The sequence below is a fragment of the Condylura cristata genome, unplaced genomic scaffold (assembly GCF_000260355.1).
Source record: "Condylura cristata isolate star-nosed mole 26May11 unplaced genomic scaffold, ConCri1.0 scaffold00017, whole genome shotgun sequence".
NCBI classification, from domain to species: domain Eukaryota; kingdom Metazoa; phylum Chordata; class Mammalia; order Eulipotyphla; family Talpidae; genus Condylura; species Condylura cristata.
The window spans coordinates 37890478-37907055 of NW_004567118.1; the positions used below are offsets into that span (position 1 = coordinate 37890478).

General features: G+C 35.9%; 1 protein-coding gene across 1 annotated transcript in view; it reads left to right on the forward strand.

The window, feature by feature from the left end:
* The window catches only part of ATAD5 (ATPase family, AAA domain containing 5), a 38942-nt gene that overhangs the window by 10451 nt on the left and 11913 nt on the right, over positions 1 to 16578 (forward strand). Inside the window, exons 4-14 of the mRNA XM_004684878.2 lie at positions 2365 to 2529; positions 4650 to 4770; positions 5905 to 5986; positions 7842 to 8026; positions 10147 to 10304; positions 11268 to 11427; positions 11867 to 12055; positions 13085 to 13181; positions 14369 to 14457; positions 14686 to 14828; positions 14946 to 15096. Of these exons, the coding sequence (XP_004684935.1) occupies positions 2365 to 2529; positions 4650 to 4770; positions 5905 to 5986; positions 7842 to 8026; positions 10147 to 10304; positions 11268 to 11427; positions 11867 to 12055; positions 13085 to 13181; positions 14369 to 14457; positions 14686 to 14828; positions 14946 to 15096 (1540 nt within the window). The remainder of the gene's footprint in view (positions 1 to 2364; positions 2530 to 4649; positions 4771 to 5904; positions 5987 to 7841; positions 8027 to 10146; positions 10305 to 11267; positions 11428 to 11866; positions 12056 to 13084; positions 13182 to 14368; positions 14458 to 14685; positions 14829 to 14945; positions 15097 to 16578) is intronic.

Genomic DNA, 16578 nt, shown 5'->3' on the forward strand with positions numbered 1-16578 from the left:
TCAAGCTTGATACCCAGGTTTCGGACTTGGACTTTGAGCAGATGGTGCTGCTTATCAAGAATTCTAGGTGTGGGAATAAAGATGAGGAATTTGGTTTTGGAAGAAATGGATTCGAGGTAACTCTGGGGCATCTAAAAGAATATCTATTTCTAGTAGTTGGGGCCATGGTCCTAAATCTTTGCAGAGATTTGAGTAAGAGAGAAAGCTGAAGGAATCATGAGCATATTTATGACAACTAAAGCTATGAGAATGAGTGAGATGGTGCATGAACAGTGGTTTTTTGTTTGTTTTTTTAAAAGATTTATTTATTTACTTATACAAAAACTGGGATACAGGCCAGAGGTGTATGGGAGGTGAGAGGATTTACTAGAGACAAGAGTGAGGAGCAGAGCAGGCAGATTGTCTGAAATACACTGCTGAGGGGAGCAGCGGGTGAGAGAGGAGAGGTCTGCCCGACCATGTTGGTCACCTCCCTGGCTGGGATGGAACTCATGCTGTAGTGGCTGCAAATAGCTTCAGAGTGCTTCACTTTATCCTGTCACACCACCAGGAAGGGACAGAAAAAATATATTTAGTGAAAATGAAGGTATTCAAAGACAATCTTGGGGGAAACTTCACAGTCTAAGGAATGAGCAGAAAAGGACACAGGAAGGTGCCTGAACTGGTAAAACAACTTGGAGAATTTCATGGCGAGAGCAATCAGTGTTGCCTGACGCTACAGTTATGAAGTTTGAGTTGATGTGTGCTTTGATTTTTAGCTCTCTTGGTAATAGCATTCAGTTGAGTAGTGATTGCATAGGTAAGATTGTTTGCCTATGTTTAGACAAGAGGGGAAACCCAGACAAGATGGATTTTTTTCAGATAGTTATGGCAAAAGAAAGTGAGAATATATTTTTTTCAAATATTGTATTTTTTTATATTTGTTTATAAACAAATTGAGAAGATTACCAGAGACAGAGTGGGAGTAGAACTGGAAGACTGCTGAGGAGAGTAGAGGGTGAGACAGGAAAGGTCTGCTATGCCATATGTGTCAGCTCCCTGAAGCATGCTACAGTGGCTGAGAATAGCTTCATAGGGCTGAAACTTAATGATTTGCACCACCAGGGAGGCCCGAGAATATATTTTTTAAAAGATTTATTTATTTATAGATTATAAAACGGGGGTACAGGCCAGAGGCACAGGGGTGGTAAGAGGATTCACCAGAGACAGGGTGGGGAGCAGAACAGGCAGATTAATGAAGCACCTGTGGCTCCCTTAGCAGTGCTGAGCTTTAGCCTGCTGCACCACCAAGGAGGACCCCGTAAATATTTTTAAGATGGTTAAGTGATGTGTAGTGTAGTCTAGGCTGGAGTCAACTAAGTACACTGTTGAGGGGAATGGGTGGGTCAGGAGAGGTCTGCTGCGCCATGTGGGTCATCTCTGGGCCTGGGGATTGAACTTGCACTGAAGTGTCTGCGACTAGCTTGCAGTGCTGCATCCTAACCCATTGTGCCACCAGGGAGGGCCCAGGACATATCATTTGTAAAGCTTGCTGTGTATGTGTTTTTAAACTAAACATAAAACCTCAAAATATGTAAAACACTTGTTCTAGGATACTTAAATCTACAAGATGACTTAGTAGATCAGTGAGAAAACCAGACCTCGATCAAACTTTACTCTTACATAGTGTTCTTTTCCATATCTTATGCCTTTCAACTTCTCTCTAAAGGACTCAGACAGATTGATCTATATATTTGTTGCTGTTGTTAAATAGGTTTTATTTTTAGAGCAGTTTGAGGTTCACAGCAAAATGAGAGATTTCCCACATACCTTGCCACACATGCTTCCCCCATATCCAATGCCAGATTATTTTTGTTATTTCCAAATGGATGAAGTTACATGGCTGCATAATTATCACCCAGAGTTCCTAGTTTAGGGTTTACTCTTGTGTTACATATTCCTGGGCTTGGGCACGTTTAAATGACATGTATCTACCACTATAGTATCTTACAGAGTAGTCTCACTGTCTTAAAAATCCCCCTGTACTCTGTATACTCATCCTTATCCTCATCCTTATCCTCGTCCATTAGCCTCTGGCACCTGCTCATCTTTTTTTTTTTTTTTGTATCTGCAGTTTATTTTCTTCAGTATTTGGTGTAGCAAAGTGTAAATATTTTATCAAACATTTTAATGTTAATAAAATAGCAGTTTGATTCAGAAGCAGCTTTTTTTTTGAAATTTCACAAAATAAATGAAACTATCAAACATCATTTACCCTTTGTTTTGATCTTTTTATAATCCCCATAGTGCTGCTTTTTCTAGTTTTTCTCTGTTATTAAACATAAATGTTGACCTGTGATCTAAGTATTTCAAATTTTTGTTTAGGCAAGCACTGCTTCAAAAAATGTATCAAAAGCAAAACAGTTGATTGAGAAAGCAAAAGCTATACATATTAGTAGGTCAAAAGCTACTGAAGAAACCGCAACACCTTTAAGGCGTTCATCGAGACATCAGCTGCTTCCTGAAAAGAAGAAATTGTCGGAAACAGAAGTAAGTATTTCAGATATTAACCTGACTTATTCTGCTGTATGGAATAAGAGAAGGAAACCATTATAAAGTCATTTGGTAGAATTATAATTGTGGTGGCAGAAACAATACTATTTTTACTTCCTCTCTAAAAGCTTTTGATCCTCTTGCCTCCAGAATAGAGTCTGGATGAAGTCAGGATCTTTCATGGGCTGAATTATCTCTTCTCCTTCTTCAAAATAACACCTTCCTCATAAATGTAGTTTTTGCTAGTCACAAAAAAAGTCATTTCTGCTTAAGTGGTGCAATTTTTACGTTTTTCAGTTTGCAGTCTCAGCTTGAACTGTGTATTCCAAGTACTCTTTCTTGTCTGGCAAATTCCTATGAACTCTTAGATCCTGGTAAAGGTCATTACTTCCTCTGCCCCACCCCAAGCAGCCTTATAGAAACACAATTCATATACAAAATTCATACCTTTTGAAGTTTATAATTCAGTTACTTTTAGTAATTCACAGAGTATTAGAATATTTCATTAATGCAGGAAAAATTCTGAATTTACCTTAGATATCTCTTCCTTATCTCTTTTCCCCTAGTCTAGTAATTTACTTTGTGACTTTTGATTTGCTTATTCTGTATGGGTTCCTATGAGCTGGCTACTGGCTGGCTATTTGCTGTGACTTGTTTGCTTTCTCCAAATCACTGCAGAGAATTCCTTGACTCCCTACAGAGTATAGCTGGTATCACCAGGCCTGCCTGGGGACGTCTGGGCCACTGTTGACTGATTACAGGATAACTCTGCCTTTGATAACTTTGCTGATATAAATGGCTCTTAATGTATGGTCATAAAGTCTCCTTCCCTGTCCCTCATAAAATTTTGTCCCCCATTCCTGTCCTATCCTTCAGACTTTATTCCTCATACCATTGTCACATGATCAGCTTTTACTAGCCTGAATGCTTTCAATAAACAGCACAATAACTTCTGCTCAAGGAGTAGAGTCTTGCCTTTCTAACCTGCTCCACAACTGCTATTTCCCTTGGCAATGAAGTTCCTGTTGCAGCAATTCTGAACTTTAAGTATAGATAGCGTCATATAATATGTAATATTTTATGTCTAGGTTATTTCACTAACCATAATGTTTTCAAGGTTCATCCATGTTGTAGCATCACTATTTCACTTATTTTCGTTGCCAAAAAATACCCCATTGTGTGGACATAGCACAGTTTATTTTCCCACTCATCAGCTGATGGACATTTAGGCTTCCACCTTTTGGCTCTAATGAATAATACTATGACTATTCCATTGCCTCCTCTTGAAAGTTTTACTGATAACTTCAAGCAAATAGTTTCCTTCTATACGTGTACTTTATTTTCATGTGTATGTGTTTTAGCCAACATTGTTATTATTGTACTGTGTTATAACTAGTTAAATTGTGTATTTATGGACCAGCCCTCTTTCTGTCATGTAAAGTTTGCTGTAACCTTGAAGCCAACTCTTGAGTTTCATTTGTCTGTGTGTCTCCAGGGCCTGCTATCAGTATATTGCCTGACACAGAGTTAGTGCTTAATAAATGTTTGCTGACCATGTGAAAACATCAGACTTCATCTAATACATTTCTAGGATCTATAGTTATAAAAAAGTATAGCTTGAGCTGGAAAAGATCATGCTTAGTGAAATAAGCCAGAAAGAAAAGGAAAAATACTGGATGGTTTCACTCACAGCAGGAATATAATGGACCAGGCGAGAAAATAACAATAATAATGAACAGAAGACATTTTATGGGGTGGAGTGGGGAATGGGATCAAAAAAGTATAGCTCAAATTTTTATAACTTGGTTATATTGATTCTTTTATCTGAGAAAGTCTTTTAGTTGCTTCTTTGAAAAAAAAGAAAGCACATAGTCGTAGTAAATCCATTCTTTGAATTCCTGTGCTGTATGATTTGAACATAGACTATTGCCATATCATATGCCATTCATAGCCATCGTCATTTATGTCCATTGTTTTCTCTTTTAATCAGTGTCTGATGAGGATATGTCTGTAGTTGTTAATGTTAATTTCCTTATCTGGCACTATAATCCTCTTGATAATTTAATGATAATGATAATAATTATATGACATTAAATTTTTTTCTTATTCTTCTTTAGGACTCTGTAATAATAATAGATTCAAGCCCTCCTTTAAAGCTTCCGGAGAAAAATCAGAAGAAACTTCCATGTCTGAATGATGTACTAGGAAAAAAACTTAAGACTCCTAAAAATGTACCTGGTAATGAGATTTAGTAATATTTTGATGAGTATTAAAATGTTTGGGGGGATTTTTAGTGTTCTGACTGCTCTTATTTTAATTTCATATCTTACAGAATGCAAACTTTTAGTTGTATGATAAATAAGTAAAGTTGTTATGTAATGAAGAGTTTTACAAAGGGTAGCAGTATATTTTAAGTTACATTTCTGTGTATCTATTTAACCTCAGTTAAGGTTCCAAATCTGACTGGTCATCAAAATCATCTGGGTAAATTTTTTAAAAATTTAAATCTTTAGGTCTTTCCTTAGCCATATTGACTTAAGAATTTCCAGAGTTGAGTTGTGGGACTATGTAGTTAAAATAACAAGTTTTCCAGAAGATTCTGAGAGATTCTGGTTAAGAGATCAGATCATCATTGCCATGGCAGCCCATGGTGGCATCCCACCACTGATGGTCTCTGCTGTGTACTCACCATCCAGACAGCTTATGCAGACATTGATCATAGTCTGGCAAGAAGTTTGATAGCTGTAGGACTGGGTGTGGCAATGCTTACATTTGCAGATTGCTGTGCATTTCTGATTTGGAAATCACTAGGACAAATATTCACAGAACCTGCGAAGAAGATTTCAACTCCAAGCCTTTCATCCTACTCTAAAGGAGGATTTCAACAGAAATTGAGTAGGCTAGTCTTACTCTTGCCATCTGCTGGCAAGACCAAGATTAGAACAGCTCATAGGTGAATCATCATTTCTGCATACCCAGATAAAGGTGAATTTCCTTACTTAGCAACCAGTATAAATGAAGCAAAAGACTTTTACTAGAAGCAGTCACCAAACACTGATTGATACTCAAGAACTAATCTGAAAGGGGGAAAAAAGGGTAACTTGGAAAAGAAATGTCTGCAAATGAATCTGTGTCCTCCATACTTTTCATACATTTACTGGCCACAATTATTTATCCCATGATTATGCTATATGCTAGTTAAAGATTAATAATCTCAGTATTATCATTTAAAAAATGAGACTGGGTCATTATATAGAATTAAAGAGTTAATTTTTTTAAGTTTTAAAAGACAGGTAGAATTTTGACAGTACCTACAGGTTATTAGTGGAGGTGATAAACATTGATACTAACTTCAGTATTTATTTTTCTAAGGAAAAATGAAAGTGGCTCCATTATTTCTTTCCAGAAAAACTCAAAAAACATCTGATCCTACCCTTGGTTTAGATGAAAGCAGGTTAGTCCAATACAAATTTTCAAATGTCAAAATGTTTTATGAAATGTACTACATCCTTGACTTGTTATGAGAGTGTATACACCTTTCATGTTGTAGGATTACGCTTTTCCGGGGCCTGTCTAATCTTTCCTTAGAACAAGACTTGGCACAGATACCCATTAGAGTAATGGGAAGCCATGCGCTCGCTGTGCTGCTCTTCTTGATGCCTTACAAAGGAAGCATATTTGTTCTTGATCCTTCATACCACTGGTGATGTTAACGTTGCTGTTAATATCTGCCAGGTTTCTCTACCTTAATTAAGCTCACCCATCCCTTTGAAATTAACTGATATTTTGTTGAAAGTATTCTAAGATAAAGCCAGTATTTTGTTCATCATCCAACCTGCCATTTTTAGCCTTAAGGTTTTTGTCTTCCTCCTGAATTAACCACTCTTGATGGTTGTTGAGTAGCAATTGCAGTCTTTCTTTGTTGGAAGAATTTTATTTATACACACACACACACACATACATACATATCTATTTTACATCATTGTTCATTTTAAAAGTGTTTGCTTTCTGTTCTCAGGTGTAGTCCCCATAGAATTCCCACCACTAATTCACCCTGCCCCATTCCCACAGTGCCCTGTGCTCCTCCATTGCTCCTTCCAATCCCTCCCCACGATCCCCTGCAGGATGTCTCTGCTTTCTAATTGTCTGTGTTGTGTTTTATATTATTATTTTTATTGTGTTGTGTTTTGTATTATTATTTTTTCCCCCTGATGCCTTATTTGGTTCCCCTCTATTCCTCCTATAAGTGAAACCATCCAATAGTTGCAAGAGTTTTTGTAGTCTCTTTTCACTAACCCTTTTTCTCATGGATTCTTATCTTATTTGATAAGTTCTAATCCATTAAATATTATTATTTATTTTATGCTCAAATTGTTTCTTATTTGGCCAGTGCTTTCTGTTTCCTTTAGACATATCCCTGTCATTTATTGAACATTTTTTATTTTCTGGAGAAGGAAGACAATCCAGGGTTAACTTTTACTTGTCCTACCCCTGCTCTGTAATCAAACTTTTTTCCAAGAAAACCACCTTTGAATGAGACAATATTTAGAAACCAACATCTAGGTTGTTTACTCACTGCTTCTAGTCCTTGTGAGCACGTAATACATATGTGTGTATATTTAACATTCGTACCTTGTATCTCGTTCCTCCAGTCTTGCAGTTTCATCTTTTCCTCATTCTTTAAACAGGAAAGGAAAACAGAAATTCTTGTAATTTCTTTTAAATTATAAACCCAAATGTTATTTGTAGAGAATATTACAATTCTCAGTCTGTGAATTCCTACCCTGTGGCAGGGTAGGAAGGATATATAATCTGTGATATAACACCACTATGTTCTTCTCCCCATCTCCCAATATCCTATGTTGCTGTAGCCCCTCGCCTTCCAGTAAATTCAATATTCCTATGATTAGCAATATGATGATAAGCCAGGTAAATAATAATGAGCATCAATAATAATAGTCCTGATGTTATTGTTGTTATATTTTGGAAACAATATTACATTAGGTTTCTTCATATTAACTTACTGAAATATGGCACTGGATTTACTTTCTGGTTATAATATAAATGCCTATTTTTCCCTTAAAAATGGAAAAGACAGGAGGGAAAATAATACCCAGCAATAACATCTGTGGATGTCCTTCAAGTTATTTTTTTCTTATATGTACTTATTTAATCTCTTAACACTGATAGACTTTCAGTGTTAAGAATTTGAGCAGCTAATCTCCCTAGCAGCTGATTAAATTTTTTCAAATTAAATGAAGTTATTTGTTTTATAGCTTATTTTGCCCTTTTTCTCATTTTCTTAAAAGTCAAGAAACAACTGAAAGATCTCAAGATTGTGAAGTTCAGTTTAAAGCAAAGCGTGACTTTTTAATGAGTGGATTGCCAGATTTGTTGAAACGACAAATTGCAAAGAAAGCTGCCGCATTAGATTTGTACAATGCAGTGAGTACCAGTTTCCAGAGAGTTGTTCATGTACAGCAGAAAGATGATGGTAAGCTTATTTTTACTGAGTATTTGCTTTTAAGATGTTACAAGTAATATGAAACTAAGTTGGTTTAAAATTAGGCTTTCAGGTTGGTTTAAGATGATTGTAATGGGAATTCCAAGTAGGTGGTAGGTGTTTGATTCTCTCTCCCTCACCTTGGGACACAATTTTTTGAGAGTGAGTTGTAGGAGCAAGAAAGCACTTCTCAGCCCTTACCTGGTAGGCAAGGGAAGAACAGGCAAGGGTTTGGTACCTCAAGTGGATGTTGTTCTCCAGAGAAACACTGTGTTCTAAAAGAAATCAGCTACTTTCTGAAGTCATATCCTGTGTGTAAACAGATCATCTCTAGGAATTTCTAGGAGGAACTCCATCTGTTCTTGTTCTACCGACTGCTGAGTGTTAAAGGGAAATCTCTTTGCCCTCTCTCCAAAACCACTTTTGCTGTTTAGTGCATATAAGTGTTTTCTGGAATAGGTACCAAGTAGCAGGATTTTGTTGCTCTAGTGCACCCTTACCTCTCATGCCCAGTGCACAAAAGTAAGCTGTTTTCACAAGCCTTTTTGAATGGTGGTATTTGGTTGATGGGAGCAGAACAGGCCAACTGACTAAATACACTGCTGAGGGGAGCAGCAGGCGGGTCAGGAGAGGTCTACCAAGCCATGTGGTCACCTCTGGGGTGGGGGATCGAACTCGCACTGAAGTGGCTATGCCTACCTTGCAGTGTTGCACTTTGTTGCGCCACCAGGGAGGGCCCTGTTCTCTTTTCTTTTGTGTTTCATGCTTTTTAAATTTTGTTCAGACTCTCTTGTGTGGGAACATTCCCAGTTAGTCTTACTGTATACTTTTACTTTTTTTCCCAGCTCTGACACTGGCTCCTGAGTTGATGGAAACTTCATTATTATTTTTTTTACTTTTTTTTTTTAAGATTTATTTATTCATGCATATAGAACTGGGGTACAGGCTATAGGTGCAGGCCATAGGTGAAAGGTTTCACCAGAGTCAAAGTGGGGAGTAGAATAGGCAGATCAACTGAAATATACTGCTGAGTGGAGCAGCGAGCAGGTCAGGAGGTCTGCTGTGCCATGTGCATCTCCTTCCTGGCCTGGACTCAAACTCATGCTGAAGTGATTGTGGCTAACTTTGTAGTGCTGTGCTTTAACCCATTGCACCACTAGGGAGGGGCCTCTTATTATTTTTACTAGTTCAAATTTATATAGCATTTCCTTTCTTTTGTGTGTGTGTGTGTGTGTGTGTGTGTGTAGAAGAACTAGGGTATACGCCAGATGTGCAGCAGGTGACAGGATTCACCAGAGACAGGGTGGTGCAGAGCAGGCAGATTTATTGAAACACACTAGCAAGGGGAGCACTAGGCAAGACAGGAGAGGTCTGTTGCACCATGTGGGTCAACTACCTGGTTAAGGATCAAATACAGTCTGCTGTGGTGGGCCATTCTGGTGATAGCACTGAGAATTAACCCCTAGGCCATCAGGGTGGCCCTATGTAGCATTTTCTAATAATATTTTCAACTATGGAAATTGATTACGCTTTTCTTCCCTGATTTCGATAAACTTCTTTTCACAACAGTATTACTGTAAAATTTTGCATCTATTTGTGGGTGAACAGATGAGACAAGCATGGAGAACTTCTTTCTGGTTAAACCTTAGTAATTATTTGACACTTAGTGTTGTCTGCCATTCTACTGAGCACTTCTTATACACATCTAATTTAATTTCTGTAACAACTCCAGGAGGTCTTCAGATGAAAAATCTAAGGTGATTGCCTATATATAAGTATTTCATCAGTGACAAAATCTGAATTTGAATCCAGCTATGACTTCAGAGTTTAAACTTGAAACCAGACTACCTCTGAAATTTTAACCCTGAGAAACAAGGTTAATTTAAAGTGAAAGAAAGTGCTAATTTTACTTATTTTTAACAGTTGAGGGGGGTGGTAGGTCATTTCTACTACTTGTATTTGTTGGAAGTGTGGATTGTTTATGAATTCATCTGAGTTTTGATACTTTCTCTTAATTATGTAAATATTGTCAAGTTTCATATTTACAACTTGGCATTCAATAAATGGATGTATGTGAGCGTAATTAAGATAATTTTTCTTTTTTTCTTTAGGATGCTGTTTATGGCATCTGAAACCACCCACTTGTACTCTCTTAAATAAATTGAAGGAACTGAATACTAACGTAATAGATCTCTCAAAATATGTTATGGCTCTTGGTGAATTTTCAACACTGAATTCAGATTTAAAAAGTATTAATTCTGTTGTTGTGGTAAGTGTTAGAGAACTCATCAGTAGAAGGGTGTTTTTTCATGTCTTTCAAAGGGAAAAATTACAAATAGATGGATAGATAGATAGATGTTATTAGAGCCTGAAGTTAAATTTTTTTCCTAGAATATAATTTTTAAAACGTCCCAAGTAAATACACATCTCTTTAAACATTAGAGAACTCATCAGTAGAAGGGTGTTTTTTCATGTCTTTCAAAGGGAAAAATTACAAATAGATGGATAGATCGATAGATGTTATTAGAGCCTGAAGTTAAATTTTTTTCCTAGAGTATAATTTTTAAAACGTCCCAAGTAAATACGCGTCTCTTTAAACATTCCTACAGCTTTAAAAACATTTCAGGAATTAACAATAGCTAATTAAAAAAAAATACTATGTCATATAGCATATTTAGATAATTATAAATCAGCATTAAAATCTGATACACGTGTGAAGTACAATTAGTTGAAAGAAAGAACACTAAAAATGAGAACTGTACCCCTCAAAAGCTATCAAATACAGTTTTGCTGTGAAGATAGATTTGGTGACATTACTTTTTTTTTTTTTTTTTAAGATTTTTACTTATGCATACAACAACTGGGGTATAGGCCAGAAGTTTGGGGGGATAAGAGGATTTACTAGAGATAGAGTAGGGGGCAGAATAGGCAGATCCACTGAAACACACTGGTGAGGGGAACAGCAAGCGAGGCAGGAGAGGTCTGCTGTGCCATATGTGGGTCATCTCCCTGACTGGGGATTGAGCTCAGACTATAGTGGTGGTAGCACTGAGACTTATCCCCTAGGCTGCCAGGGTGGCCCCTTGTGGTAACATTACTCTTAAGGTTATATTTAGTGACTAAAGTTAATCCTGCATTTATATGGGCTTAATATAGATGGAAAGAAGTGTGAAGTGTTGCAATTTATATTAATAAGTAGCACCTGTATTAAGCACTTTATTCTTTACAGCAGTTTATGGGAAGAAGGAGAGATTTGACTGAGGAAGTAAGAAATCTTTTGCTAGAGGAAATTGAGTGGTCAAATCCTGAATTTTCTTTGAAGGAATACTTTCCTTTGATTCTAAAAAAACGAACTGAGCACCAGTTACTTTCTGTGTGTCATCCTAAACAAGGTTAGTGCTAATTATTATCATTTATTTTAACGCTTATGCTTTGAAAATACTAAAACTTAGCCATTGCGTCTTGGGGGTAATTACCACAGAGATAACATTACCTGTAGAAGAATTTTTCCAGTGAAATTAAGCATGGTGCAATGCAGTGTTAGTCCCTGCCAGCTTCTAGAGCTGCCAGCTTAACAACAGTTTATTTTAAAATATTAATAGTTAACTTAAGGAAATAAGTAGATGAGATCATCTGAACGTATTTTCACATTGAAAGTGAGTCCAACAAAATACCCAGATTGTCTCCATTATGCATTATTTGTTTATTGCTTGTTCATTTTATGGTCGAAAGACTATTGGGTATTTTAAGGTGGTGTTAAGGTTATTGGGTATTAAAATTTTTGGTGTTGTTGATTAGTGAGCATATGCATTTCTGTAATTCCCAAAATAGAAAGTCCACAACTAGAGCCAGATGTCAATCAAAAGGAAACCAAAAGGAAACGAGTGGAAACAGTAAATCATAAGCCAAAAAGAAAGAGACCAAATGAGTACTCAGAAAGTCCAAAAAAGACAAATGGGAAACCAGAAGAACTTGACAAAAGAAACAGCTCTAGTGGGACAAAGCTAGATTCTTCCAAAGGTCTATTTTCTAAAACATCCAGGAAGAAACAAACTGCTCCGAGTACAGTATGTAAAGTGGAAACAGAAGTAATCAAAGATTCTGATATTCTGATAATACAGGATGACAAAGAATCTACATCGGAAATACCTTCTGTTTCTGGTAAATCAGATTTTTTACCTTCTGGTCCTACTGCTACTACTTGCTTTCTGTTACTCTTTTAGGGTATGCTCAGTGCAGCCTTTGAACAATGGACTATATAGTTTTAAAATAGATTTCAATATTTATACAGCAAGTGTCTCCTATCATTTTTTTTGAAATTATTTTCATCACCTACTCTACTAAAAGAACTACAGTTCCCTTATCCCCACAAATCCCACTGGGGTTTTGATTTTGCTAATGTTCTGTAGATTAATTTGGAGTAAATTGGCATCATTTTTATATTCAATCTCTCGAATGGGAGTGTATAATCTCTATTTACCCATGTTGACTTAGTAGGATGTTTATATATATCTATTTAGTGGTCAAAGTCTCCACTCAAATTATGCTGCCTTTAGATTACTGTTTTAGACAAGACAAATTTGTTTCTTGAATGGTTATTAAAAATTTAAGTCTACTTTTTTTTTTTAAGATTTATTTATTTATGCATACAGAACTGGGGTACAGGCCAGAGGTGCAGTGGTGGTGAGAGGATTCACTAGAGATAGAATGGGGAGCAGAACAGGCAGATCGATGAAGTACACTGCTGAGGGGAGCAGCAAGCGAGACAGGAAAAGTCTGCTGTACCATGTGGGTCACCCCTGGCGTGGGGGATTGAACTCACAGTGAAGCAGCTGTGGCTAGCTTGCAGTGTTGTGCCCAAACCCCTTGTGCCACCAAGGAGGGCCCTGAGTCTACTTTTGAACTTTACTGTCATGAGATTTATTGTGGCTGGTTTTTAAAGGGAAAGTTTTTGATATGAAGCATTTTAAATATAATGTAAATGTTTAAGAATACATGTTATGTCAAGAACAAATACTTTAATGTGTGTGTGTATACTTTTTTATTTAGATTCTGCAACTGAAGACATGCTGTGGACAGAAAAGTATCAACCTCAGAACTCCAGTGAACTCATAGGCAATGAGCTTGCTATAAAAAAATTACATAGGTTAGTGAAATTTGTAAAGGAATTTAGAAATAGTTTATGAATTTAGTTTTACTATTTTATTTGTACTAAAGTCTAGAAATTATAATTATAAATAGATTATATACTAATATTTAAAAAAAAGACTTGAGTAGATCTTTTTATTTCCTTTTCTACTCCTTAGAAATAACCACTTTAAAAGTTTTCTTGTAAAAATCTTACAGAAAAGCATTTATGCATATATTAAATGCTTTCTTCCTAGCAGATAGGATCCAATTATTACTAATTCAGGTCCATAATCATATGTCTACAATTTCCACATCCAAAAAGTTCTATAAACTGAAAGATTATTAACTTTGTTTATAAAGTTTATTATAACCTTTACCAATCCCACTTAGTAAAATATTATCAAATTTTTAAACTAGAAATATTAAGTGATTATGAATGCCCTGCCTTATATGCCGTTAGGGGTACTACGTTATATTGCCGTATGTGTGCCAAATTACTATTTGACTATCTAAAAAATTCTGAACTTCTCAAACTTACCGGGCCCAAAGGATTTCATATAAGGACCTAGGACCCATAATAAAAATTAACCCTTGAAGCTTGGCACTTTTTAATTCCAGCACTGTGAGAATAAATTCTGTTATCCCATCTCAGAACTGAGGTATGAAGCCTTGAGAGGTTGAGTTATTTATTCATAAAGCTAGGAAGCGATAGAGCTGAACTTTAGACTCAAGCCATCTAACTTCAGAATAAAACTTAATTTTCCTGTTTATACTTAGCATTGTATATACTTAGCATTGTATATCACACATCTTTCATGCCACCACACAATCTACCTCAGTTCTTTACAGTATCCTGTTTTCTTAGATGTAACTCCTGAAACTTCCCTACTGAAGCACTTTTAGGTTTTTCCTTTTGAAGGCTAACTCAGTCAGTGTTATAGTGGTTATCTTTACACATGTAACCTTCTGTATGTGGGCAAAAATTATTTTAAAATATTCATGTTCATGTAAAAAGAGTTTACTGTTGAGTTTATTCAAAAGCACCAGAAAGTACTTAACAACTAATGATATGCCATAACTTTCCCCAATAATCATTTCAGCTTATAGTCTTAAGAGAGACCTATTCTATGGATTAGTAGTAATCCATAGAATAATTAATAATAATTCTATGGATTTTTTTTAACAAATATTTTCTTATGGCAGTTGGTTGAAAGACTGGAAAAAAAGAGCTGAATTGGAAGAAAGACAAAATTTGAAGGGAAAGAGAGAAGAGAAACAGGAAAAACTGGAAGGTATTTTGAGGTTTTTTTTCTATTTCACTGAACATATTTAGAGTTAGATTAGCTAAATTTTTATAAGATGTCTTAATTGGTATTTTATATTTGGATTTTCTAGTTTTTGTAAATTAAATTTCCAGTGTTTATTGGCAAGAAGTTTGTGGGACTTGATCATTAGGTTTTGTGAGGTAAAATTGTTGCTTAAGCAATTCTCATTCTATATGCATTTGAATAATTTTTCAGACTTGTCGGATAGCAAAGATTTTAAAGACAGTTCAGATGATGAAGAGGAGACTCGTCTTTGCAATACTGTTCTCATAACAGGGCCAACAGGAGTGGGGAAAACCGCTGCAGTGTATGCTTGTGCTCAGGAGCTTGGATTTAAGGTTAGTAAGAGCTAAGTGGAGGAATATTAATGTAATACTTACATTAAAAGAAATAATTACAATTATAATGAAAGAAAATATGAACCATTCTACCCCTTTTCTAATGTGTTCTTTCAGATATTTGAAGTGAATGCCTCATCTCAGCGCAGTGGTAGACAAATTCTATCTCAACTGAAGGAAGCTACTCAGTCCCATCAAGTAGACAAGCAAGGTGTAAACTCACAGAAGCCTTGTATTTTTAGTAACTACAACTTAGGCAAGTCACCCAGTAAGTAAATTCTTTTCCTTAAGTCATAACTTTAGAAAAAATTAATTTTTGTAATCAGCACTTTTTATCTTGTCTTTTACATGCACATGCTATTTTAAACACTACTGCTTCACACATTAACCATTTTAAACCTCCACTATTTTAAACATCTCAAGACCATCATGAAATTTTACCCACATATATTTCAATTTGTATCTCTAACTGATAAGGACATTTTAAAAAGCACTGCCACAATACCATAATCAGACGTAAGAAAATTGGCTGTCCTCCTTAATAATATTTAATGGAGTCTGGTTTTAGTTTTCTTTTTCAAATGATTTGTTCAAATCAGGATCCAAACAAGGTCCACAATTCCATTTAAATAATGCCTCTGAAATTTTGTTAATCTCTAACCATTCCCTAACTCATTCTTTTCATATCATTTGTTTATTAAGGAACCTGGTTATCATAGAATTTCCATTTTTGGAATTTTGCTGATTGTGTTTTTTGGTCAACATGTTCTTCTTTCTTGTAAATTGGTAGTTAAATTTGATTCACTTGAGGTCCCATCAGGGGCTATCATACAGACATAGGAGGGACTATGTACCTCCTGTGTTATCATAGCAGGGGACACATAACAGCTGGTTACCCCACTTTGATATTAAAATTGATTGATGAGTTCAGTTGTTTTCACTTTGAAGACATAAAGTTCCCCATCCCTTTCTTATCTAGTGGTATTTTGTAGTTAATGATCTTTATCTAGTAAACTCATTATTTCATTAGGAGTTAAAAAACTGATTTTTGTAATTCATTCAGCCTTCCTGAACTTATTAGTTAGAATTCTAAGAAACACTTTCTCATCAACTATTTTGAAGTAATTTGTATAGGAAAGGTAGAGGAAATGCTTCATTCTTTCCTTTCACATATCAGTTCTTACAGTAGTGTGGCTTAGCAGTCTCCGGAATAGACGAATGAGTTTTTGCATAGTATTCTTTTTTAAGCATTTGTATTTGTATAGATATGTGTGTATGTATACATTTTTGTTTCATTTGTCTTTGATGCTTTTGAGTTTTTATCACTAATTTTAAGCAACTGTATGGTATAGTTTGGGGTTTGTTGAACTTCTTGAATATGTGGGTTTATGCTTTTCATTAGATTTAGGGAACTTTTTTTTTTTTAAGATTTGTTTATTTATGCTTACAAAACTCTGGGGTACAGGTCAGAGGTGTGGTGGGTTAAAGGATTCACCAGAGACAGAGTGGGGAGCAGAACAGGCAGATTGAATAAGTACACTGCTGAGGGGAGCAGTGGGTGGGTCAGAAGAGGTCTGCCATGCCATGTGGGTCAGCTTCCTGGCCAGGGATTAAACTCATGTTGCAGTAGCTTCCAAGAGCTTCATAATGTGGTACTTTAACTGTTGCACCACCAGGGAGAGCCCAGATTTAGGGAACTTTTTTTTTTTTTTTTTAAGATTTATTTATTTGTGCGTACAGGACTGGGGTA